The sequence below is a fragment of the Thermobia domestica genome, unplaced genomic scaffold, assembly GCF_964235325.1.
Source record: "Thermobia domestica unplaced genomic scaffold, izTheDome1.hap1.1 HAP1_SCAFFOLD_1139, whole genome shotgun sequence".
Taxonomy (NCBI): Eukaryota; Metazoa; Arthropoda; class Insecta; order Zygentoma; family Lepismatidae; genus Thermobia; species Thermobia domestica.
In genome coordinates, this window is record NW_027656849.1 from 83 (window position 1) to 26,459 (window position 26,377).

At 36.3% G+C, this 26,377-nt stretch overlaps 1 protein-coding gene across 1 annotated transcript; it reads left to right on the forward strand.

Moving 5' to 3' along the window:
- Positions 1-801: 801 nt before the first annotated feature.
- On the forward strand, positions 802-26,377 carry LOC145677641 (synaptic vesicle glycoprotein 2C-like; the record flags this gene model as incomplete). The annotated part of the gene is made up of 9 exons (XM_081748078.1): positions 802-963; positions 3,853-4,015; positions 6,825-6,946; positions 8,468-8,706; positions 10,020-10,204; positions 12,095-12,357; positions 20,302-20,461; positions 22,528-22,655; positions 26,039-26,377. Coding segments are annotated over 9 exons (1,478 nt in total), but the record flags the coding sequence as incomplete, so codon positions are not given.

Sequence of the window (26,377 nt, forward strand, 5' to 3'; positions counted from 1 at the left end):
ATGGAAGAAATAATGAATTAATTTCAATTGTTCGGCTGCGTCAGTTCGTTGGAGGCAGTCTTTTGAATCATTCGCTGTGTTTTGAGCTCGCTTCCTCCATAACAATGCTCCAGTCTACACAGCTGTTGTTGCCAAAGCTATAGTGCTAAACCTGAGCTGTAATGTGGGTGATGAATCTCCTCGAATCTTTGTAGTCTTGACAACAATAATAGCTGTGTGAACTGGAGCATTGTCATGCGGGATACAAGTTCAATGCACAGCGAATAACTTAAATGACTGCTTCCAAGGAATTGACGCAGCTAAACAGTTGAAACTGACACATTATTTCTCCCACTGTATACTATGAACAGCTTATTATCTGTGGCATAATATTTCAATGTCAGACCAGAAACATTTGGAAACACCCTCGTATTCAGCAATTGAGCATTACCCTCTCATGGCCTTTACCCATCCGGCCTCAGGTACACATTTTATAGATTCTGACTAACCCTTGAACCATATTGGAACTATGGTAGAATGTGAAAATAAATTACTGCTTCCCGTACACTGGGTGCAGAACAAATAGCTGCCCAACTGCCAAGTAAGTGCCTTACAGTCCACGCCACCATGGCTCTGTCATTCTTGCCGTACTTAATTTAATTAATAATTCGCATTACAAGTTCTACAAATATTACTTCGTAAGGAAAGATAAAGGTTAAGAGGTTATTCTCAAATCTTTCAGTTTTACACTATATTACAAGTTTAAACAATTGACATTTCATGTTTTTCCTTGCTTTTAAAAAAAACATAATTTCATTTCAGAATATGGAAAATTTCACTACTTGTTACTTCTGCTATGCGGAGCTGTGTACTTCAACAGTGCAATAGGAATCACTATTCTATCATTTGTATTGCCATCAGCACAATGCGACTTCCGGATGGCGTCAGAAGATAAAGGATGGCTAAATGCAGCACCTCTTTTAGGTGAGTTATGTAGTCTTCCTCATCTATAAATGCAATTATCTTTGGTTCTTAGTGTGATTTTTCTCTAAATAATTTCTGAGATATATATATATGTTCTTAGTCATAAGCGCCGGCGAAAATAAAATATTAGGGGGGGACGGAGTACTCAAGGTTGTCAACGAGACGAGACAAAACAGTGTTTTTTGAATACAGAGATGTATTTTCCAAGATTAGTCGGGGTATACTTTCGGGGTAGTCTTTCCTGAACCACTGTCTGCCCTCCCTCCGAACTAAAATAAAGTGCTATTACAATACATGTTGCTTAACCCAACGTACACCAAGGTGGGTTAAAAACTGCACACTTTTATTAGGATAAGAATTTTTATGGGTGTTTCTTTAGTATCATATCATAACTTAGGTTCTGTGTCGAAAAGAATATAAATTTTAATTTCGGGCATTCAATATTTATTTCTAGAAAATAACCCAAAATTAATATATACAGTAAAACCTGCCTTCAACGGACCCTTTATTAAACAGAAAACTGTGTTAAAGGGAAATATTTCATGGTCCCATGGATTTTGGAGTAAAAGACATGTAAAAGTCCCTTCATTAAGCGGAAACGGTGTTATGCGGAAAACGGAAAGCAAAATAAACCTTTAACGGAAAATTCTGAGTTTCAGACTACATCGTTTAGAAAATTTTTAAACATCCTGTGAGAGGGTAAACATATACTGTCTGCGATAAATACTTCGTTCTTTTGTTAAATCTTTATGGGCAGTGTTGACCTTCGTCAATCACTACTCATATTCAGCTCCCACAATTTTTCGCTAGTCCTACGTAGCATGTCAGCTGTCGTCTTCTTTGTAGGCGTACTTCTGTTCCGCTTGTGTAGCAACTAGCGACAGCCAACAAAAATGAGAAGAAAACTGACAAAACAAAGTTCTGGAAAAAAGGAATTGAGGTAAAGCAGAAGTTATATATCTCTATCACGTGTCGTGAAAACAAGGAGGAAAGAGTTCAGAGGACTTTCAAAATTCCAGAGAAAGCTTTTCTGTGTCTTGAAGTATACCGCAGCCAAGTAGTAGCAATGTATGCAAAAAATCCTGCTTGAGTGTTGGGAAAAATAAAGGAAAGTGTGCACAGCATATTTTGTGTTTATTTTAAGTTTTTTGGGTATTAATCCGTAGAAGGAAAAAGTACTGTAATTGAACAAGTTGTGTACATCAATATATTTTCTCATTATGACCGTTATAAGCATATATATTTTTTAACGGAAAGGTCTATCTCCATTAAGCGGAAACCTGTCTTTAACGGAAATTTTTGCGAGTCCCGCTCGATTCCGCTGAAGACAGGTTTCACTGTATATATAATGGACATAAAATACCCTCCCTTGGTGTAACGTGTTACCATCATGTGCATGAAGTTATATCCAGTTAAAGTTGAAGATTCTGATACTAGGCGTCGCTACGGGTACAGCTGACGCAAAGCGTCGTATCCTAAACGGAAAAGACATGCTGGTTTCAGAGTAATGATATTAAAAGAGGAATCCTACGTACAGCAAGGGTGTTACGCGTTACACCGCACACCAAGGAAGGATTAAAAAATGTCCACAACATAAATCATTATTTTCTGTCCCAGAAGATGTAATATTAGTCTCCATTATGTACTAACTATAAACTAAGATAGCTGAAGGCACAAAATACAGAAACATATTACATTTTCTGATTTATGTGGTGGACATTTTAAAACCGTCCCTTGGTGTGCAGTGTTACGAGTAATCCCTTGGTGTACGTAGGGTTAAGACGTAAATATGAAGAGAATGATCATCTATGCTATCCATCCATCCACCAAAGTACAGAATTTTCAATGTACTTTCATATGTATAAATATATAGATGAAAAGAGGGGATTATGGAAAAGCAGTGTAACTTCTCTGTTTTGTGCTGCATTCCTTCGATGATCACTGAAACTATTTGTATAAAGACAGTGCAAGACGACATAACGTTGAAAGTTTTTTTGTTAAAGCTGTAAAAGTGGTGAGGGAGAAAAGCTTAATTGTGTAGGTGTCAGAAACTTTTACGATTAGTACAGCAGCTGTTACTCTTACTTTCGTCTATTGTGCTGCCAAAATGTCTTGAGCCGTGGCAAAAATGTGAACTAAAGCTCACAACCCGACAAACCCACGCGTTGAGCCAATAAGGGTTCATAAGTTTCTAAGCGAGAGAGCCTTAGCGAAAGAGAGTGGAATTCCTTCAGCCGATAGCAGAGCCTGAAACGGAAGACTAGGTGTCAAGTAAATGTGGTATATCTATAGTGTTTCAGCCGCGGACATTTTTCTTTCTTTCTTTTTTTCTTCTTGCCATCCGTATTCATTCTACATTACGTTTCATTTCGTATACAGCTCGCTGAACCCTCTCCAACGTTATAATTGTCAATGCTGTAGTCCTAAAATTTTCAGAGGGTATATACGCTGTTTTGTGATCATCTATGATTGTCATAAAAGACATAGAAAGCATTTTTTTAAAATGAAAACGCATATATTAATTCAACTAAAATATAAAGGATACATTACTGTTTTATAGTCTAAAAGCACTTCATGGCATCTTCTTGATGACACTTCTTACACTACTTCTTCAATTATTATTATTATTATTATTATTATTATTATTATTATTATTATTATTATTATTATTAAATAAATGAATATTCAAAATTATTTAAAGTGATTAAGCTAAATCGAATCTTAAAAGTCAATATGACGTCCAGATTATTAGAAAAGATAAACAAATCCAATCTTCCTTTCGTTTTTAAATCTTAATTTTTCAATTCAATCAAATATTATTAGTTAAAGAAAAAGGAGAAATTAATAAATTTTCGTTCAACTTAATGTTTTTACTTTTTCTCCTTACAGGTATGGTTATGGGCTCGTATTTCTGGGGTTCCTTGGCTGACGTAAAAGGAAGGAAGTGGCTTCTTTTCGGAGCTCTAATGTTGGATGCAGTATGTGGCTTCGCATCAAGTATTTCCCAGTATTTTGGGTTATTCCTCATCTTCAGATTTTTCAATGGATTTGCGTAAGTCATTGTTAACATTATTTAAGGAGACAGACTACTAAATATTTTTCAAACGCTAACAATTTTTCTTTTGCCAGTTTTTCGTAAGTGAAAAGTGATATTGAAATGTAACTTACCACAGTAATAGATAATGTTATTCTACACCCGAAAATACGAATCGGAAGAATTTTCAGTGTTGCCATGCATAGAAATTACAGTGTGACCAGAATTTGAATTACCCAAAAATCTAGGTTATGGCAGCGATTAGAAAAATGAACTCAACGGCAATTGATGACTTATCATGCTGTCTGTGTTCCTTGTTAATTACTTTTTAAATAATATTTGTATTTTAATTCTACTGTTTATTAAAAAAATATTTATTTTGTACTCTTTATTAAGACAAATATTTATCTTGAAAAATATTTAGTAGTCTGCCCCCTTAATAAGAAACTTAACCATTTAGTAACTTTTAAGGAATGTGGTTTACCAAAGCTCAATTATGTATTTATAGTCTTCCCATGTATCCGTCCGTCCGAATGACAATGAATCTCAAGAAATACTTGGCGGATCACCATTAATTTTAGCTCCTATGTAGAGATTCAAAAGCTAAGAAGAGAATTCGTTTGAGAAGGTGATATTTAAACCGGAAGTGGTAGAAATAAACCATTTCCGGTTTTAGTGTTCATAATTATAGAGCAAGAACTGTGATAAATAGCGGGAAACTGTTTTCTGCAATCGATTAGGCGTCCTAAGAATAAATTTCGTCTCCATCTTTAGATTTCTAGATAAAAATTACCGAGCGAAGTAGCTCAAGTGGTAGGGCGTTGGCTTCGCATTCGACAGGTCATGGGTTTGATTCCCGCTGCCGAGCATCCTGACTGGGATTTTCCAGGTTATACCTCAGTCCTACTAGGCAAATGCAGGGATATTACCTACTAAACAGGCCCTGGCCCAAACTTACCCACATTCTTTCTATTGTTATTGTTGTTGTTAGATACCCAGTATAAAATGGCTTCTGATCTGTACTGTATCTGGTGATAGTTAAATAAATAAATACATCCGGGAATAATAGAGATCCACTACAACTGTTGGTTTCACATAGATCTACATATAGCCAAAGGGATAAGAGATAGCGAGAAGCGGTTTTTTGCTACCAATTTTAACGTTCAAAGAATGAGTACCAACTTCTCTCTTAGGTCTCAATTCAATCCGAAAGTCGCTGCAAAATCAGAAATCAACCATTTCCTATTTTAACGCTAATTGCTGTAGAGTAAAAACAGTAATCAGGACACGGATCTAGGACGAATTCTTGCAGGTGGTGGTGAAAGATTCTGTTTTCTGTCACCGGGCTTTTGCAGCACTGGTGGTTTTGCCGATGAATGACCCTTCTCCCTCCCCCTGGATCCGCCTATGATTGTAATAGATAGCGAGAAACGGTTTTCTGTAATCAATTAAGCCTTTTAAGAATAAATTCCATCCCCACTGTAGTCTCTCAACTAAAACCGGAAGTGGCACAAGTGTACTTCCGATATCAACGTTGATCGCTGCAGAGTAAAAACGGTAATTGATAGCGAGAATTGGTTTTCTGCAATCAGTTAAGCACCCAAAGAATAATCTTCACTCTGTCTCTACTAAAACCAGAAGTGGTAGAGATCTAGTATCACTTCTGATTTCAATATTAAGACAATGTCACGCCAAAGAAACCAAACACTTACACTTGTTGTACACGTGACACGGCTACTTTGTTTATTACTATTTGAATGACAATTAATGTTCTTAGTGCTGTTGTGAATTGTGAATACAATTACAAGTCAGCAGGTGTAACATTGATTCGTAGAAGCGACCACCAGAATCTGAGAGGACTTAATCGCAGCAAAGAAGTGTAAAAGCATTGTGAGTGGGTAGATGAGAAAGTTGGGTCATAATAATGGGTGCTTCAGCCAAGAACAAGAATGCCTACAGGATTTGGCAAGAATAAGCAAAATTTTCACCCTGTTTGCTGTAGATTTAGTTAACCCTCTAAAATTCCCCGATATTATAGTACATTTAACTCGTTAAAAGCTTTGTTGATGATTTAATTACTTAATTTTAAAATTACGTATATCAGTGATGACAAAATACGAGGGCCGTTTGGAAAGTAACTTCCGATTCGTAAAAAAAGAATCCATCTTCAGATCTTTCAACTCCTCATCCATCGCGCACAGTACTTCCTGTAACATAATCTCTGTGTCACTATGTCATATCACAGTCCTGTAAATTTATGAAAATTCATCGGAAAGCTCCGAGATTGTGAAATGTCGATTTTCACAAATTTTTTCCATCAATTTTCTGAATGAGTTCATCAGTGACTAACAAATGAACGAAGTCATTCATGAACAACTCCTTTATTCATTACAGTTGGTCCATACACCGCACAAAGTTCCCGATGAATAGCTGCTGCCAAACATCGTTTTACCGTAAGAAAACGTATAACAGCTCGCACCTCCCACTTGGCGGGGTTTTTATTGCAGCACACATTACGAGACGCTACAAAAGTAAAACTAGTGATCAGACAACCTTCACTCTACCACGACTGGTTGCAGACTGATCTACCGCACACGTCTGTGCAAAGATGGTGGCGCTGCTCCAACTACTTCACGCTCAGTGACCAATAAGAGGTTACTTTCCGAACTGCCTCGTACATACATGTCAATAAACGTTTGGACATTATGTTAATCTAGCTTCGTCTGACAATCAATGCGTTTATTTCTAAAATCATTCCTTAAAAACCAGTGTTAGAGAAATATCCATAGAATCCCCATTAATAATTATGTTTAATCTTATTTTTCAGCGTGTCAGGAGCCACAAGTATTGTATTTCCATATTTGGGAGAATTTCAACCTGCAAGGCTGAAAAGTACAGTTCTATGTTGGCTGCAGATGTTTTGGACTGCAGGAATTATAGCTTTACCAGGTATTTATAATTTATATAAAGACAATGTAAGATAAAGAACAAATCCTGAAATAACTGTAATGTTGTTCGAGAATCAAAGTGTATGGAAGATTCTGATTTTGACATTACTGTAATGATCATACAAATGGGAAATAGGAAATGAACTAGATAACTGGGCCTAACGAAGGATGTGATTTCAACCAAACACTACAGATCTCTCTACATGCAGATAGAAAGGATTTCTACGAAGGGCAGTAAAAAGTCCCCGGATGTAACTAATTATCACCACACTTTCAAAATAGGCTTCTTGAGAACACACACACTTGCTTCACCGCTACTGCCATTGCTAGAAACCACGCTGAAAGTTATGTTTTGGAATGTTCCGAACTTCAGCCGTCGCGTTGGTTTGGATGGCTTCTACGGTGACAAAACTGCCCTTTTTGATCCAGGGAAAAAGCCAGAAATCCACTGTTGTTAAATCCGGGATGTTCGTTTCTGCGAGCCCTTTTGCCATCGTTCTTCGGAACTTACCAAAACAGGGCTTTAAGGTGGATCACTAGGTGTTCTCTGTGCTATGCTAAACACTGCTTGAATTGTGCGGATTTGCCAGATAGTGTCGAGTGTTTACTGATTCTAGATAATAAAGGGAGTAATCATGGAATTCTGCTTAGATACTTACTGGAGAAATTATTTTTCGACCCTTACCGTAATTCCCTTTCTCAAACTGCAACCCTAAAATCCAGGAATTTTCTTATTGTCACTACTACAGTAAACGTACAAATTTGACATTCCCGCATTATGGCGCTCTGCGCAAATTTCGTGTCAAAATCTATTTCCTTAAGTGTAAATTAATATTTAAATAAAATATCAAACATAACACGAAAAACGGCCAAACAATATATCTATTTCGTAATAAGATCGTCATTTTAAAATACTTTACACATACAAATAAACATTTCGTATAACTGAGCATTTTTAATAAGATCTTACAGTAAGTGCCATCTTGTGTGCTCATTGTAAAACGAATTAAATATTTTCTTTTATTTGTTACATTTTTCGATATCAGGAGACACAACCAAATGAATCAGGGTCTTGTGTTGTAGCTGAAACATTACTCTATATTATAGTACAATATTTATAATATGTAACGTTTCATTGCGCAGTAGTTAAGGCAATGAGCTAAAATATGTACTGACTTCCGGGTGGTGATCCACCTTAAGCATTGTTTCCAGCAATGACAAGAACGGTGTAACAAGTGCGTGTGTTCTCAACAAGCCTATCTTGAAGATGATTAAGTGCATATATTCTTTTAATATAGTTACAACGAAATTCCGGGAACATTTTCATTGCCCTTCGTATTAACCACAGGGATAGGTTATTTCTGTCTGTATTTATTATAAAAACATGTTCAATGTATCTTTTAGGAGTTAAGTCATAGCTACATATTACGCTTATTTCGATTTGATAGTAATATTGAATTCATCAACCACTAGGGAGTATATGAAACTGTATCTACAACTTCTTTCATAACTATTTTTTCAGGACTTGCATGGCTTGTTATTCCTCAAGATTGGAGTTACCAATCTGCGATTTTTATGTTCAAATCCTGGAATGCGTTTGTAGCTGTTTGTGCTGTTCCATCATTGGTGATTGCCGTGTGTCTTGCGTTCCTCCCAGAGACACCAAAGTTTCTGATGGACAGTGGACAATATTCAGCAGCTCTTATGGTCTTCAAGAGGATCTACAGTATTAATACGGGAAATCCTGCAGATTGGTATCCAGTAAGTGTTCTTATTTTCCTTAAGATTATTTTCTTAGTACTTTGATACAGATAGTTTATTTTAAAAAAAAGAAAGAAATCCTTATTTTGTGCCTTGTGAACTTTGAATTAATAACTATATTAACGTATCTTTTTATAACATATTTATCACGTTAAAAATTTGTAGTCTACTTCAAATATCTTCACTTGCAAGTCTCAACTAAGTATCTGTAACGTATAGGAACTACCATCTAAAATGTAACGATTATTAACTTATTATTCTTACGCGTTACATTTAGCCCACAACTCGTGTAGATTTAAAAATATATCAACACGATTAAATTAGTCTAAATCAGTCACGTCACTTATATCTCTATTACCTTTTTATTATTCTTTTCAATAACTCACATTAATAATAATCTTCTTTTTCGGTCGTCATAGCAACCTTTAAACAACTATTTACTGTTACAGTAACTAGGAATATAGTTTATACATTTAAAACATAGATTTTCAGCTACTACGATTAAATCTTATTTCATTATATTTTAGAATCAACAACATATTATCTCTTTTCTTCTTCTTCTTCTACTCAACAGATTGTGTACTTTTACGCACCGTTGCCCAAAATCAAGATAAGAAAATTTGAAGTATTTTATTGCATAGATATACAATATCGTTGTATATCTAACCTCCTGGACGAAGTTCAAAGAGCTTACATCGTAATTTCAAACTTTAAGTTAAGATGTTCCACGAAACGGGACATCTTAAAAAGTGTGTTTTGTTTCTTTAAGTATCTCTACAATTTTCGTCACACGATATATGAACTATAAACTGTAAGCACCATATTGTTGTAACAAATTGTCACATATCCAAGCACTGGCAAAACAGTCCATTGCACAGACAAATTATACGGTACATTCACTAATGTTGATCACCTGCATCGCTGGATTGAAATAAAAACTTTAAATACACAACTCCTTACGTCATGTGTTTGGTAAAAATGACAGTAAAAATTAAATATCATTGTTGTGGGCTAATTTTGGATGTAAACGTCATCGGAACTACCACTCTTCATCTCTGCGACCCTTCTCCCTGATAATTGTTGAATATTATGAATATGGAGAATATAATAAAGATTCAAAGTATACGAGTATTTATGTGTTAGTTACTCCTTCGTTGAAGATTCTAGTGGTTGAACTATAAAACCGTATAAAATCTTTCGACATTACGTGACTTTATAGTTCTGAACATTTAAACTTAATACATTGTATTGACTAGTTGAGTGGGAACTGAGAAAAAGAGTAATTTATATTTTATTGTTTGTATTTATTTTAGATTAAAAATCTCCAGAAGGACGTACCAGTCGACAAAAATTCAAATTTTGGACATTGCAAAAAGCGTGAGAAGGCAGCATGTTCGTTGCTAGCAGATATTTGGACACAAAGCAAAGGGTTGTTCAAGTATCCAATGATAAAATGGACCGTACTTACATGCACAATACAATTTGGTTTGATGACAAGGTAAGATCATATAATTGAAATCTATTTATAAATAGTTTGAATTGTCCTAGAAATGGATTTTTTAAAATTAGATTACTCTTTGAAACACTACCTTTCGTTTCAAGAAATTTTGCCGCAATCGCTTACTCAGTTTCTATGATATGTATTTATAAACAGTAGAAAAAGTTTTGATCATTGAGTGGGATTCTCAGTAGTATAAGAGTACTTCCGTATCGCCTAAATGGCTCTACATCAGTTATTAAAATGGCGACCCTAACAGGATCATTTTCTGTCAGACCAAAGTCACTCTTACACTACTGTATTTACATTATAGGCAAGGTAGGTAACTCTCCATGACAATGTAGATGAAATTTTGTTTCGCTTTTTCAGCTGAAAGATAATTTCTTCGTAGAATGTTACTCTTCTGAAGTTATAATTTTTAAAACATTGTGGAAAGGTCTTTCAATAACAGATTATGAAGGTATTTTAGAGGAAATGTAAATATTACAAGTTTTAAAACTGATGGTCATATGCTACGCATTTGAGGTACAATATTTCAGTTCAAGAAGGTTGGTTGATTCGAATCAAAGTAAGCATCCCTTTTACTTGTATCTGTAAGACATCGATTTGTGATTAACTTGCAATCCACTCTCTTTAGACTTTCATAGAGAAACGAATCAGGATCTCCTGCACCAATAGTAAAGCTCTCACTTTAGGCGCAATTGTTTTACGAGTAGGTTCAAAATCAGCCCATGGAAACTACTGGTGGACGATATTTATAAGTTTTCTAAGAGATGTTTCTTATCCTTCCACATCAACTAATTTTATCAGTCATTATTCAACAGCACTTATCACCTATCTGTTTGTACGCTTATCCAGAGACGGAGTGGAGTCGTTGATCAAATGAGTCAAGATTTCTGAGTGGGTCAGTGGTACGTGAGTCAACAAGATGTGGCCCATTCTGACCCACTGAACTACTCTGCTCAGTGCATTGTAGACAGCATTTTCTGAACACTGGGGAATTTGTCTACGTTTTACTTGCAAGGCCTCAATTTTTCCTCCTTTTTCGTTTGTTGCTATTTAGTTACCTGAGCTGAGTCTTGTAAGTGAAAATAGGTCTTCAGGTACTTTTGGGTATTTATAATTATACTAATTACAGTAGGACTTAATACTTGACTTTCGAGACAGTCGAATTTTACATTGTTTTATTTTCCTTTACGTTATCCTATTTTACCTTGATTTGAGGCTTTCAAATTTCATCCTGTTTTCCAGTGAAAAGTAACTAATTCAATAAGGACATAATTATGATGATAATTAAATTGAAATCCATTGTAATATGTATGACGCATGACAAATACTTTATCATTTTATATCTAAAGGTAGATCCACCGGTATTGTAAGAGCGGTGCTTGAGCGATTGACCGTAGAAATGCTCAGTGGTAAAGCGCTTACGTCAGGCTATGCATATTTGTGATGTTCATCATAATGTTTGTGGGTTTATTCTGTGTTCTTTAGTTTACTTAAACATTATCATTCCATGAATTCTTTCATAATTATTCACTCTCATAAACTACCAATGTCCTTTAAACTAAAGCGTGTAATCGTCGAACATAAAATTGAATATTTCATTTTCATCTTTCCGAGTCTTGGCTTGGATCACATTTGAAGCTATAGCTTATACGCAGTCTTATCTCAGAACGTAAGCCTTCAACCAAGCAATTGATATATTCTACTATTTGCTAATGTATTTTGTTCGAAAAGAAAGTTCACATAAAACCGTGCGGAAAACTGATCTAATACTACAGGAGTGTAGAAACTTAAGACTTCTATGAGTTATGTCCAAAGCTGTTCCTAAGAAACCATAAGATTTAACAAAAGGCACTGTGTTTAACATTGCTCTTTTTTTTTCAGCTATTATACACTGATGTTGTGGTTTCCTGAACTGTTTAAGCGATTTGACGCATTCTATCAACAATATCCAAACAGAACGGCTTCCGTGTGTGAGGTGGCTTCCATTGTGTTGAAGAATACGACTGACATTCAGGAGATGTTCTGTGCTGACAGCATTGAAAATTCTGTTTATCGGAACACACTGATTGTAGGATTAGCTTCGATACCTCCCAGTATTTGGCTTCCTTTATGTGTCAATAAGCTTGGCATAAAATTCTTCTTAGGTATGTATATTACTTGTAGTAATTGTAATCATTAGTACCACCCTCTTTCTTCTCCTACTACTACTACTAGTACCAGTACTAAGTTTATTCAATCAATGGCAGGTCACTTGTTTCGAATTCAGAAGCATGTCCTCTTGGTTTTGATGTAAGAGTAATGCCCTTTGTCACACACCAATTACCTTCTTATTCTCCTTGTCTTTACTTCATTTGACACCCATATAAGCAATGCTAATTTCAGGATGCTGCGTTGGATGTGTGCAGTGACGCAGAAGGACAAAATTAAGAATGAAGTGACCCTTGGAACAGTAAAGGTGAAAGGTAAAGGTAGTAGAAACTGCAAGAAAGTAGACTGTGATCGTTTGAGTATGTAAGAAAACCTTTGGAAAATACGTAGTTCCAAGAATAGATGCTATAGAACTGAATGAAGAAACTAGCCTGATCCCAGCCAAAGTAGTGCATTAAGAACCATATGGTGCAGTGGGTGTTACAATGGATATGACACAAGATAGAAACAGGTGGAAGACATCGATCCAACATGTCGATCCCTGCTAATTGGGGAGAAAAGGCTTAGAAGAATTATTTCAGGAAATGTCTGGAAGAAGATTCTCCCTCTGCTGCTATAAAATTTCCCGAGAAGACATATCTCTGTTTCTCAATGTGGGTTTACTAGTATATTCTGACACACAAAGGGAACATAATTCTAATGCTACCTTCCATTGTCATTCCTGATGAGACGAGGTACAAAACCTTCTCCCAACTATTGATCACAAAAAGGGGAAAATTCTTTTTAAAAACTGGGAGAAAATCAATCACCCTCCTTCCTTCCCAGCCATAAGTTCAGATAACAACACGGGTATGTTCCGTTAGCATTGTAAATTTTCAGGTACTAAGACTGCGTTTCCATTTTACATGAATCTTGTAGCTGTCATGAGAAAAAGAAATCTTGCAACCAGATCTTTCTATTTACTGTTTACACATTACAACTTTCTGAAAGCAAGAAAGATATCTCTACCCATGCAGCACTACACTCTAGGGAACAAATAGTTAACCTTCTCATTAAAAACGTGTATTTTGGCACGCTTTCCCTTCCTGTCCAAAAAATTCCGTTGTTTCGGAAGCAGCGAAACTGTTTTTTTCTTTCTCCTTTCTCAGCGAGATGGCGATAGCAGATAGGAAGCAAGACGAGCCAGAAAGTTGAACATGGTTTAACTCCTTGCAAGATGAAAAAATGTATTTCCCTTTGAATACTATGTTTACATAGAGAAATATTATAGGGTTTCAAGATTTTTATGACAGCTACATGATTCATGTAAAATTGAAACACGGTCTAAAATTTGCTGTACTTTGAAAGCACAGAAATAAACAAACAACAACAACTACTACTACTACTACTACTACTACTACTACTACTACTACAACAACAACAACAACAACTACTACTACTACTACTCTCTTCTGATCGAAAACAAATGTGAATGAATAATAAGAGTGAAAAAATATTGGAAAAATTCGAACAAAATAGGCTTTAAGCAAACAACAGGCCTGCCTTTTGCTTAAAGTATCTGAATCGACACCACGATCACCTATTCTCAACTCAACAACATGAACTTGAAGAATTTTAAATTTGATATAGGTCTATACGTATTTTTAACATCATTTGTAAGAGATGCTCTTAACTACAACGGATGCTTTAGGACAGTGATTCTCAACCGGTGTGTCATACAGTAGAACGTTTGAGGTAAACATGACAATGAAAGTGAAAAATAAATGGAAATAATACAATATAGATTTTGAAAAAAGAGAGCATATAAAGATTCCAAAGGCCTAAAACTATTTATTTTCTAGTAATTAGTGAGAATCTGTCGTAGTCTTGCTAACACTTATATTAATGTTCCGCGGATACACTTAACAAAGGAGATTATACCATACCCTGGTCCTAAAAAATCAAGAGAGACTGCTTTAGGATCCTCATATATTAAACAGAACTACGTGAAAGAAAGATTTGAAATGATATATTCGGCTGAGTGAGAGTCCGAATTCAACGTTCTGTCAAATGTACCGCCAACAGCTAGGAAAGTGGAAGAACATGGATTAAAAAGAGAAGGAAACATACGATATTTGGTTTCGAATAGAATGAAGTTCCTCATAGCGTAATTATTGGTAAATGAATGACATGAAAATAGTAAAGAACGGAACACTAAAAAGAGCTAACGTCCACATTCATCATTCCGTCGAATGTACCCGTCAAAAGCTCAAAGGACTGAAAAAAAAATCTTGAATATATTTGTGCAGCCGAAGTGAAGCATAAAGTCCCGACCTCTGAAGATATAAAGCCTCGGTCGTGTATTTGAGGAATAACGGTGAGGTCGTGTTTTGATAAATGTTACATTAGGGAATTATAACTTACGTGTTATGCTCGGATTCTGGCAAAACTTGGCTCGATTCCGAATTTTAAATAGTACGATGGAGTACCGAAAATTCGGCCTAATGTATGTAGACCGAAGGGTGGCCGAGTTTGTGAAAATGCAGGGTTATGGGGAATGGGGTCAAAAAAAAAAAAGTATTTCCTCAGAAAATACAGTACTGTAGTGTCCAGCACCCACAAACTTGGAAACAACCCTGAACAATATAGTACAGTCACTCACATCGAGTTAGGCAACGCGGTTAAGAAATCGATTAATCTTGCCAAGGTTGCAGGTAGACTGAACGGCTGAGCGCGCGCTGGCGTCAGACATTGTGGTGAAGTGGGAGTGTGACGCGAATAATAATAATAATAATAATAATAATAATAATAATAATAATAATAATGGTGATGGTGATGATGATGATGATGATGATGATGATGATGGAGGAGGAGGAGGAGGAAGTGGAGACCCACGCACACGGGAAATGACCTTGAATGAGTCAGCGCGCGCTGTTTTTTCACCCTGACAGTGTGTGGCTGAGTCATCCAGAGTGCGAGGTTATAAAGTGCCGAGTTTTAGGAACTCTAGTGTATACTAATTCTATTAATAAATGCTACATACTATTACCTAGTACACAATATTATATTGTTAGTAGTAATAATAAATAGTCGAGAAATACTTCGAGAGTTGATCTCATATATTAAGTAAAGGAAAATGATTTTATAATAAACACGAGTCAAAAACTTCAGACGGCGGTTTGATTTTCCACGGAGGAGACATATAACATAAAATACAAATTTAAAGGTATTAAATATAGTCTTTAAATTCTGTTTTTTAAAGAATTACATTGTGGCGCTGAGCCAACTGACACATTTCAAACTTGAGTATTGCAATAACTTATTGGTTGGCGGGATGGAAACCGAAAGACGAAAGAACACGTTATATGGTCAGTCGTAATGGGACATTGGAGTAGGGGAAGGTAGTCGAATTCTGCGCGGTGGATAATTCTGCGCACACGTGTTTTTTCAACTTGGAGATTCTTTACGACACATTGGTTGCTGCTGCCATGAAGCGACCGTTACTAGTAACCAACATTAAAGGAGGGAAGCCATTATCTCAAATGTTTAGGCTGTAAGTGGCAGTTGAATTATTTCTTCCCTGTTGATGTTAAATTCTCTTCAAAAGAAATAAGAGGTGCGTTCTGTATTTTATATATTTCTAGATCGTTACTTTTATGTTCCATTTATATTGTAAATGGACATTATAATTACGGCAATTCGTAGTTCTAATCAAATTTTAATAGCTCGTAGTTTTGTGTTTTTTGTTAAATGGCGGAGTGGGGTTATTCTGCGCAAAATCGATGGGATATTCTGCGCAGTGCGCAGAATTGCACCTCAATAAGTTTTATGTTAATAACAAGCATACGTAATAAATCTGCAAAATATCGTCACTCTCTGATTCAAGATACAGGGAAGAATAGAAAGAGCAACTACGGGAGGTAGTTATGCAGAGGAACAACTAAGAGGAGCTATCAGTGCTCTTAAAAGTGAGTGTGCGATTCGAGAACTTGGAAGATTGTATAGAATAGCAGAATCTACTATTTTTCTACGGATGAAAACTGGAAATATGGAACATGCTACTCTCGGAAGTGTTCTCGCGAGAACAAAACAGAATTTGTGGACTATGTGATAAGCGTTGCAAATTTATTTTTTGGTATCACACGTATAGATCATCGGCGTATGGCATACGAATTTGCTGAAGCAAGTCGAATTGCCCATAATTTTGATGGAACTACCAAATTGCTGGAAATGACTGGTTGAGACTATTTCTTTAAAGAAATCCAAGAATAAGCCTAAGGAAACCTGAGGGAGTAAGTTTGAATAGGATAAATTGATTCAATGAAGAAGCGGTGACACTATTCTTCAATAACTTGGAAACAGTAATGAAAAAGCACCATTTTCCCCTAAGTAGAATGTTCAACGTGGACGAAAGGGGTATTTCGAACGTACAAAAACTTGTGAGAATTTTAGCACCTAAAGGTCAGAAACAAGTAGGAACTGCTATGTTGTGCGAGCGTGGAAAGACAGTCACTGTTGTGTATGCTTGTAGTGCATTTGGAATCTTCGTCCCTCCCATGTTTATATTCCCACGGCGTCACATGTACTATCTTGCCAGTATTTTCGATGAAGCATACGTCGAAGTTACAACTATGGAGAAAGCCATAGCTGGATTTAGAGCTGTGGCAATAATACCATAAACCCTGACAAATTTTCAGAATCAGACTTTCACAATGTCACTATGGAGGCACCTAACATAGTATTACTGCTGGAGATGATGAGGACAGGTTGGTACAAAACGTCGAGGAAACTAGTCGTGATTGTGGAATTCATACTTCAACAGAACATAGTTTTGGTGTCACATCACAGAATGACATTGTTCTTCCTTATCATAGCACGCTTATGATTTCAATACACTCAAAAATATGTAATATTTTTGTTCAGTTATAAAACAAGTAGAGAATAAAGTATATAGTAAAACTTGTAGCCCACCTTGTCGTTCTTTTTCTGAACCCATTCCATCTATATATTTAAGTATGTTATATGTTATGAAAATGTTTTCTTGCTTTAAACATATAGATTTGCTTCGCGCAGAATTACCCCCATATTACGCGCAGAATTACCCACCTAGTTGGGTAGTTCTGCGCAAATGTATAGTTCAGGAATTTTGTCTATTATCGAGTACTGGTGTGAGCTTTTATTCAAACTACGTCTTTATCTTGTCTACTACACAACAAACAATGGCTGTGCAAAGTTATGTAGTTATACTTACAAAAACAGCGGAGAAATAACGATTTTTCCTTAAGTGCGCAGAATTCGACCACTTTCCCCTACAGAACATTGTGTTACCTCAGATCGTAGTTATTACGAAACTGTCTGTGCCAGAAGTGCAACTTTTTTTTTTTTTCAGAGGAAACTTTAATGTTGGTCTCGGCACGTTCTAATTCCCTCCACATTCTTTGAAGTTCGCACTGTTCTTGGAGCTCTGTTTCGCATCCAATGCACTACCACTCACGAACTGAGGTAACCCAATGTTCTGTGCTCCAATGCTCCATTGTGACTGACCATATAACATTCTTTTCTCATTCGGTTCCTACCCCGCCAACCAATGTAAGTTATTAACGCTTGCGCAAGTTCGAAATGTATCAGACGGCTGGGCGCCATCCTGTAAATGTATATGAATTTGTGTGCAGTGGCATACAAACCAAAATAAAAACTAACAATAAGACTTATAATCAAAAATGTTATTACAGACTATAAGACAAATAACCAACTTAATAGTACAACATATTTACTATAAAAATTTATTATTACAACATATTTACTGAATTTAATAGTAATCCACGGATGTTTCCTATCACCTGGAAGACTCAATTAGCACTAGATTGTTATAATTTAAACAGTTGTATCTAGGGGTAAAAGTGGATCTGAAAAGGTAGGAGGATGGTAGGTAGCGGCATGGCGTCATGCCGTTCCCCCTGCCTATTTTTGCCCATTGTAATTTTTTAGGAACTTGGGGGACGCCATATATATTTTTTTTGAGGCGGGAGACGGAGTCCCCCCGCGTTGCCCCTCACTTTTACCCCTGGTTGTATCTGTTTAAGCTAAGTAAAGCCATTTATCTGTTTAAATTAGGTAAATTGATTTAACTTAAGTCATGAAAGGTCTGATGCTGTTTGCTTTCGATGTGTTGTGTGTACTTAATTGTCTGAGGTGCTATTGTTGGCGCTACTTAACTATTGCTCTTAATTATTGTGAAGAATTACATAATTATAAGCATTATAATTATGAATGAAAATAATTATTTATACTTTTCGATTTTAATCTATCTTGTTGATAACGCTGCTAAATCTAAGTTCCATGCCCAAATAATATTTCATACGCTAAAGTTTAACCAAAATAACTACGAAAAACCCTCTTCCAAAATTTGAGAAATTCTAATTTAACTAGCTTGATTTTACATCCAATGTGTTCCAAAAATAAGGAACGGTTACTAAGGGGAAACATTGAAATAACTGATCGGTATATATATATCGGTGTATGAACTATGATAATTACAATCACAACTACACCATTTGGGTCTTCGTTCCAATGGTTATAACATTACATGTTCCCTTCAGCATGTGTCCCATCAATGGTCTTTGCCTGATTTCTACTTATCTACGGTTACACGGAATGCTTCTCCCAGAAGTGGAAGCATGACCACTGACACTGCTTGACAAATTCTATCTTTGAGGTTCACAAAGGTATTGATGTACGTACCGCTATATGCGATATGTTGTAGACGTATACTTGGAAAATTCTTCTCACAAAAATGAGGTAAAGTTGAGTGACCTCACTGCTCATTATTTCTCAAGCTGTCCAGCAATTTGAAAACACTTAGTTGAAATAATCCCGTACAGTGTAATGAAGAGGAGCACCATCCTGCTGAAACAACCGTGTTAAGGATATCATGTTCAAGTCCAGGTTACATGAATTCGGTTAGAATATCCAGATAACCAGTTTCTTGACCAATGGTCCATAGACTTTTCTCTGTGTGGTACCCACTTTAAGTTGACTTCGGAAATATCTCATACGCGTTCAATAAAGTCCGCGTAAAGTTTGTCACTCCAAATGCAATAATTTTGCTGGTTGACGTGTCTATTTAAATGGAGGATAGATTTATCGCCAAAAAGCACATGTCTTATTAATTCGTCGGTCAACAGGGTTTCTAACGGATCAATGCATATTCACACACATTCCTCACAACACTCGTCGTACAGGTGATGTACGTTACTCACTATGGATTTGTAGATGACTAATTTTCGCGCGAGAGAACGTACAGATTTAAAATTGCATTCAGTTGATTCACGTGCTACTTCCACATCTGCTTCGGATTTCTCGTTGCTCATCAGTAACTATACCAGTCCATTCGAACTTACTAGTTTCCATATCGTCTTATTCTTAGATCTGGTATTACTTGACAGGAAATTACGTTGCAGCTCCACGTACAAAACACATGTAGGCAGACATTGCTGAGGGGCATCACATTAAGCAGTGGTTAACATTGCGCGTAGTGATCGCCCTGCAACAAAGGAAAAAGACCTACAGAAAATAGCACGTTCAGCAGAGCACATTGTGACTGATGACAACTTTCAGAAAACACAAAGATAGTTCTTCACACAGCCCGTGAATAAAAGTCCAATTACTTAGTGAAACACACAATATATCCATTATTACATAGTATATTTGGCTCATGCTTCTCCTTCTGGTGGATAGGACGTGGACTCTGGCCAGTACAGTCATTTGACTTAAACTATTATATTTCTTAAGGAAGAGGTTTTCGAGGTATAGTAGGTAACATGCTATCGAATGATACTCCAATCGTATTCTAACATTTTTTAAATATTTGGTACACACTTATAAATAACTCGAGAGAAGATGGCCTTATTTGTTTTTAATATACTAAGACTGTGCTGATTATTTTTTTGTTTGTTTTCCAGTATTAAGTTATATTATATCTGGTGCTTGTGCCTTTGGAATGTATTTCGTCGAAAATGCCGACCAAAATCTTGTTCTCTCCTGCATATTTGGAGCATTTACCAATCTCGCTTCCAGTGCCATTTACTGTATTATGGTCGACATATTTCCAACAAGTCTCAGGTAAGGACATATTTTTCATTTATTAGCTATTGTTACAAGTAGCGTATGTGGGTAACTGTTATAATTGTGTGTCATTGTTAGGAGTATCTGTGTCACTTGTAGGAGTATCTGTGTCACTTGTAGGAGTATATGTGTCACTTGTAGGAGTATCTGTGTCACTTGTAGAAGTATCTGTCACAGTTAGAAGCATCTGTGTCACCGTAAGAAAGTGCTAGACAGACAATAATACAATCTGCTAGTGTATCTTTTTCACGAATTATAAATGTTTTGCGTTTTCAGATCCAGCAAAATGGTCAATGACAATCGATAGTGATATGTAAAATTGAGTCTCTGTGAATAGATAGTAAAGCAAGTTCATTCAACACATTTTATCTTCTTCTGTTTTTCAAATATGTTTTAATTAGTCTCAGCTTCGAAAAGGTTCTTCCAACCGAAGCTGTAGAGACAGGAAGCACAGCCAGTATTTCAAGTAGTATTTTTATATTTAGAAGGGAATAGTGTTGTGACGAGACGAGAATTCTGGTTGTCTCGTTTCGCCTCGTGCAAAGCATGTCTCGTCTCATCTCAAATAGTTCTGTCTCGTCTTGTGTAAACCATGTCTCATCTCGTGTTTTGTCTTGAAAATATTTGCTCGTCTCATCTTGTGTCTTATCTCGAATGCTTCTGTCAGTCTCGTGGTAACATTAAGTTTTGATTCTATTTGGATGTTTCCGCACTTTTGGACCACCCTGTATACTGAGCATTATAAAATATATCGTATATTAATAAAATATGTTATATTAATGGTTAGGATCATTATTTTGAGTTTATTTAATATTTGAATACTCTTAGCCCTAATGTCTTAATGGACTCTACGCTCCTGTTGTCTCCCTAGCCTCGGTGCATAATTGTGGGAAGTTACTAATATATATATATATTAGAAACACGCTTGTCCTAAAAGGAAATGAAATTGCGTGCTTGAACCGTAACTTTTGACGAAATTCTACGTAATGACTAGCTTAGTTCTAATTTAGGGACTATATTATGCTTGGCATGAAATAATTACATATTCATTTTATATAAATAAGGAGACATGGTGGTTGTTCAATGGTAGAGCGTTCACGTATGGTGCTTGGGGTCAATGGTTCGATCCTAGCTTCCGCCAAGTGGGCTTTGTGATGGACAAACACCGTGTTCTGGGTATTCTCGGGATTTCCCCGTTTCGTTCTACTTTCTTCATTCCACCATTTCATTCATTTCTCATCATTACGGTCTTCTTTAGCTTAGCCGGCATAACTGTGAGACGTAAAACTGAAAGATTTCATTTCGTTTCATATGTAAGTAATTACAAACTTATTTTCATTTAAGTGAGTGTTAGTGGTGCTTCATGTAGATTAGCGATAAAGCGGTATATAGAGGGTGGTCCGGAAATGGAATTACCCCCTTTAGTTTCAACAGTATAGTGTTATTTATGGTAGAATGTTATGATAGAACAAGTTACCTTGAAGTCTTATGAGTCATAAACATAGGTACAATCACCATCCATGTCGTAACACAGCTGAATTCTGCGCCAAGTTCTCGCAGATGTTTTACGTAGATACTCCGAAGTCACGAGGGGGAAGGCGTGTTCCACAGCTACTCATAATTCCTGCGTTGTGTAATATTGAGCGTTTTTTACTTGTTGCTTTATGAAACCCCAGAGAGCATTGTTTTGTGTCGTCAGATCGGAACTTCTTGGAGGCCAGGCAAAGGTAACTGTTGAAGATGCACAACCTCTTCCAATCCAGCGGCCAGGAAACGTCTGATTCAGGTAATTGCGCACGTGAATCGCGAAGTGTGCGCTGGTGCTCCATCCTGCTGTATCACAACAGTGTCTTTGATACCATTTTCTTCCAGTTGAGGCACCAATCACCACTAAGCATCTCCAGGAAAGAATGCCCATTAACATTGTCTTCGAAGAAATGCAATTAGGGGTACGCTGTTTATACACAAACATCTGATATTACAGGAACTTGAGAGCCTGACGAATTTCTGAGTACGCTACTACTAGTATATACGTACTATGTTCATATTGCACTTTGTTTCAGGGTAATGGCAGTGGCACTCTCTCTGATCTTTGGACGAGGTGGAGCGTTACTAGGGAACGTGGTATTTGGTTTCCTTATTGACTTAAATTGCATCGTCCCTATGTTTTTATTTGGAGCCATGCTTATAGGTAAGTTGAATAAAACCAATTCATGATATTAATGCAACCAAGCTTCTTGTAATTAATAATTGTCAAATTTATAAAATATGCAGAGGGACACAAGACTGAAGACAAAATATTTTGAAAAACATATTAAGCAAAAGAAACAAATTCAAAAAGGAAGATATGAGGAATTCCTTTATCCATATGATATCCAGGCAGGGGCGTACGGTGGCACAGTAATAGTCTGGTGTGTGAAGTCCCTCGTTCGATTCTCGGCCAACTAAGTTTGTGGTGGACAGCATCGTGACCGTGGGTTTTCTCGAGCTACTCTCGTGTCCTCCACTTTCTCATTCCACCAATTCTTCCATCATCATTAGCTTGTCTTTATCATTGTTTACCTTAGTCTAAAGGGCATAAAATCGTCGGACGTCAAACTGAGAGATTTCATTTCATTTTTTAAATCCAGGCAATATCATTGTCCATATGCCATACTTCCACTGGGAGATCCTGTGATCAGTCCATAGTGTATCAGTACCATTATTATTTGGCTTTTTAGACATCAGTTCACTACCTTTAACTGCTTCTTCAATTCTCTCAATTCTGGTCTTCACCAAAACGCAAATTTGGGTTTGCACTAAAAGCATATCAGCTAGGTTTTCTTTTCCTATTGACAATTTTGTTGGATAAATAAAACAGACATCAAAATCGAGAAGTGGTGAAGAGTAAGAAAAATACCAGAATGTTTTTTTTTTAAATAATCATAATAACGTACTAAACTTGATGATCATAACTGTAAACATTTTTTCCAAGCCTAAACTACACTTTCAAACGAAGTAATCGAAAGAAAAAAAAAAGACCTCTGTGGGCTCATTTCAAATCAGTTTGTCAATGCAACGAAAGTTGTGTTTTAGTTTGCAATATTTGATATCACATACACAGCCTATTGATTGTTTTAGATGAAATCAGTGACGCAAATTTCCATTTTAGAATTATCTATCCTCCACATTTTTTTTCCTTGACAGACTCATCACTAATCGTTACCCATGAACACTTTGCGAAGACTGGTTTGAAATGAGGCCTGATATAAAAGTACTCACGCAACAATTTTTATAGAGCGAATTTCACTAAGGACATATAATTTGAAGTGCTCACCAACTACCTTTGTAAAACCTGTTGCAGAAGTACCGCAAGATTCTGAAACATGGATATTTGGATAGGGCACATACTAGTTCTTAAATGAAGTCTTGACCCGACTAGGGTAGGTCCTATAGTATTGGAGCTATTTACCTTTAAAAGTTCATTTTTTCACGTTTTCGGCAGCCTATAACTCCGAAAGGAAGCATTTGTGCATCCAGGTTCGTCTATACTTTTTGTTTTATTTTGGTGTCAGGAATCACCTCCCAAACGTTGTCGGTGTTGTTTTGAAACACCCTGTATACACGGTATATACAGTAAATTTTGAGACGAAATGGCGTTAGTAGACCAAATCCCAAATTTTAGGTTATGAGTCGCAGCAAGTTAGACAACATTTGACAGCTGAAGCTCTCCCGTGTGTTGCGTCCGAATTAAGAATCAAAAAATGTCAGTTAACAAATCTTCATCACCAGGACAATAATTCGTACGCGCTGATGCTCCGCCAAAGAAGTGTCACAATACACCTGTAGTTATACGGAAAGAGCCAAAAATAGAATTACACTTTTTATAATTGTGCAGTGCATGACACATTTATAGATATTTGTTACAGCCATATTTGTTGAGTACTGTCTATGTATATTCACTTAATACTTTACTTTTTTTTTTTTTTTAATACAGTGTAATCTCCTAAGTGCTCAAATTGACCTTCAACATTGCAGCATACTTTGAACATTTCCACAATATTATGGTATAGGCCTACAATACGTCACAAAATCGTATCTGCATCAGTTTCAATATATGTTTCTGAGATATTTTTTAAAAAAATCATCCACTGTATGGGGATTTCTCTCGTAAAAGTTGTTTCTTCCTAAACCCCTCAAAAGAAATCCATTGGTGTTAGGTAAAGTGAACGTAGTGCCCATTTGATGCAGCTACTTCCGAACCAACGCTGTAGAAAGATCTGGTTAAGGTAGATTTTTTTTTATTGCTAAAGCATAATGGAGAGATGCTCTGTCTTGGTGAAAAGAACAGTTCGGAGAAGTTAACTCTTGTACTGAGTTATGGCACTGCTTCGTCACGAAACATTTGTAGACAATTTGCCCAATCCATAGTTTCATCAAAGAAAACTGATTCGACAACGCCTTCACTGGACATCGCACACCACACTATGATGTTAGGCTGGTTCACTTAGGAAATGATGGTAACACAAGGATTATTAACTGCACAGCACACGCACTTGTGCCTGTTCACGTGGCCTGACAATTTGAAGCACGTACGATCTTATCAAAAAGTTCTTGCTCCAAACTTGGTCACGCATCAGTTCGCAGAATTGCAAACGGCAATTAGGATCGCCTTTGAAGGGATCATGTACAGCAGCCGTAAGCGATAGCAGGACGTGGGTATATATGTTTTTGAACTGTTGACAAACGTTAGTCACTTTCATCTGATAATCTCCAGTCATAGAAGTCTTACGAAGACCAGATATCGGGGGTAAAGTAACTACCGAACCTGTGCTTTCAAATTTATTACTTATGTGATAGGCGTAAAGTTAGGAGCAGAATACTTAAAGCTCCTTGCCATGCTGTGGATACTTGCTTCATATTTTCACATTTCTAATATTGCTTTACGACCCACCTTCCTCGCTCTTAATTTAAATTATTTGCAATTTCTGTAATTAATAGGTCTAATAATAAAAATCTAAACCGACATATGAGGAAATAGCTTGTAACATTTCTAAAACGTAGATCAACGTTATAGAATACCTATTTGGAATTACTGTTTGAAAAAAAAATCTAAAATGTGAACTAATGCTGAAACAACTATGAGGCTACGTTAGACTCACTTAGTACCTATATAAGTACCAGGCCCGCAACCAGACACAGAAGTTTGGGGGGCCATGAATAAGATAGGGGGGCCAAGTCATTAAAAATTCTCTTATAAATATCTAAAATGATATTTTTGTATTAATAATAGCATTTTGTATTGAGGTCTGGAGGGGCCATGAAAAGTTTAGAGGGGCCAGGCCCCCCTCTAGTTGCGGGCCTGATAAGTACTAATTATACACTATAGGCTCAGTAATATGCGTACATAGTGTAAATTACAGTTGGCAAACTCCCATCGACTATGAAACATAAAACGTATCATTGATTGTTATGTCAATTAAGGAACCAAAAAAATTATGTTCACATTGTAAATGTTACTCATTTACAAAAAAGAATATTGTTTTACCATCAAGAGAATAACTAACATATATACTTTGTTTTCCATCTTTACAGGAAGTGGTATTCTGTGCTTGGTATTCCCAAATTCAAAAAATTATTCGGCAAGTTGACAACAACGAATTTGAAACGTACAAATAAACTCTGTGATAAGACTAATATATATAAATATGTATGCTCGAGCAAAGTAGCTCGACAAAGAACGAAACAAAAATGTGGAATTAAAAATCCACATGCAAAATATATATATATTTTAAAAGACTATATGTATACATTATACAAGAGTGCTTATGTATGAACAATTAATCCTAGTAATATATGTGTCTTATGTATATATATATTTTTACATAAACTACTACGATAGAGTGTAAAATGCTGTTTTTGATTGTTTTTATG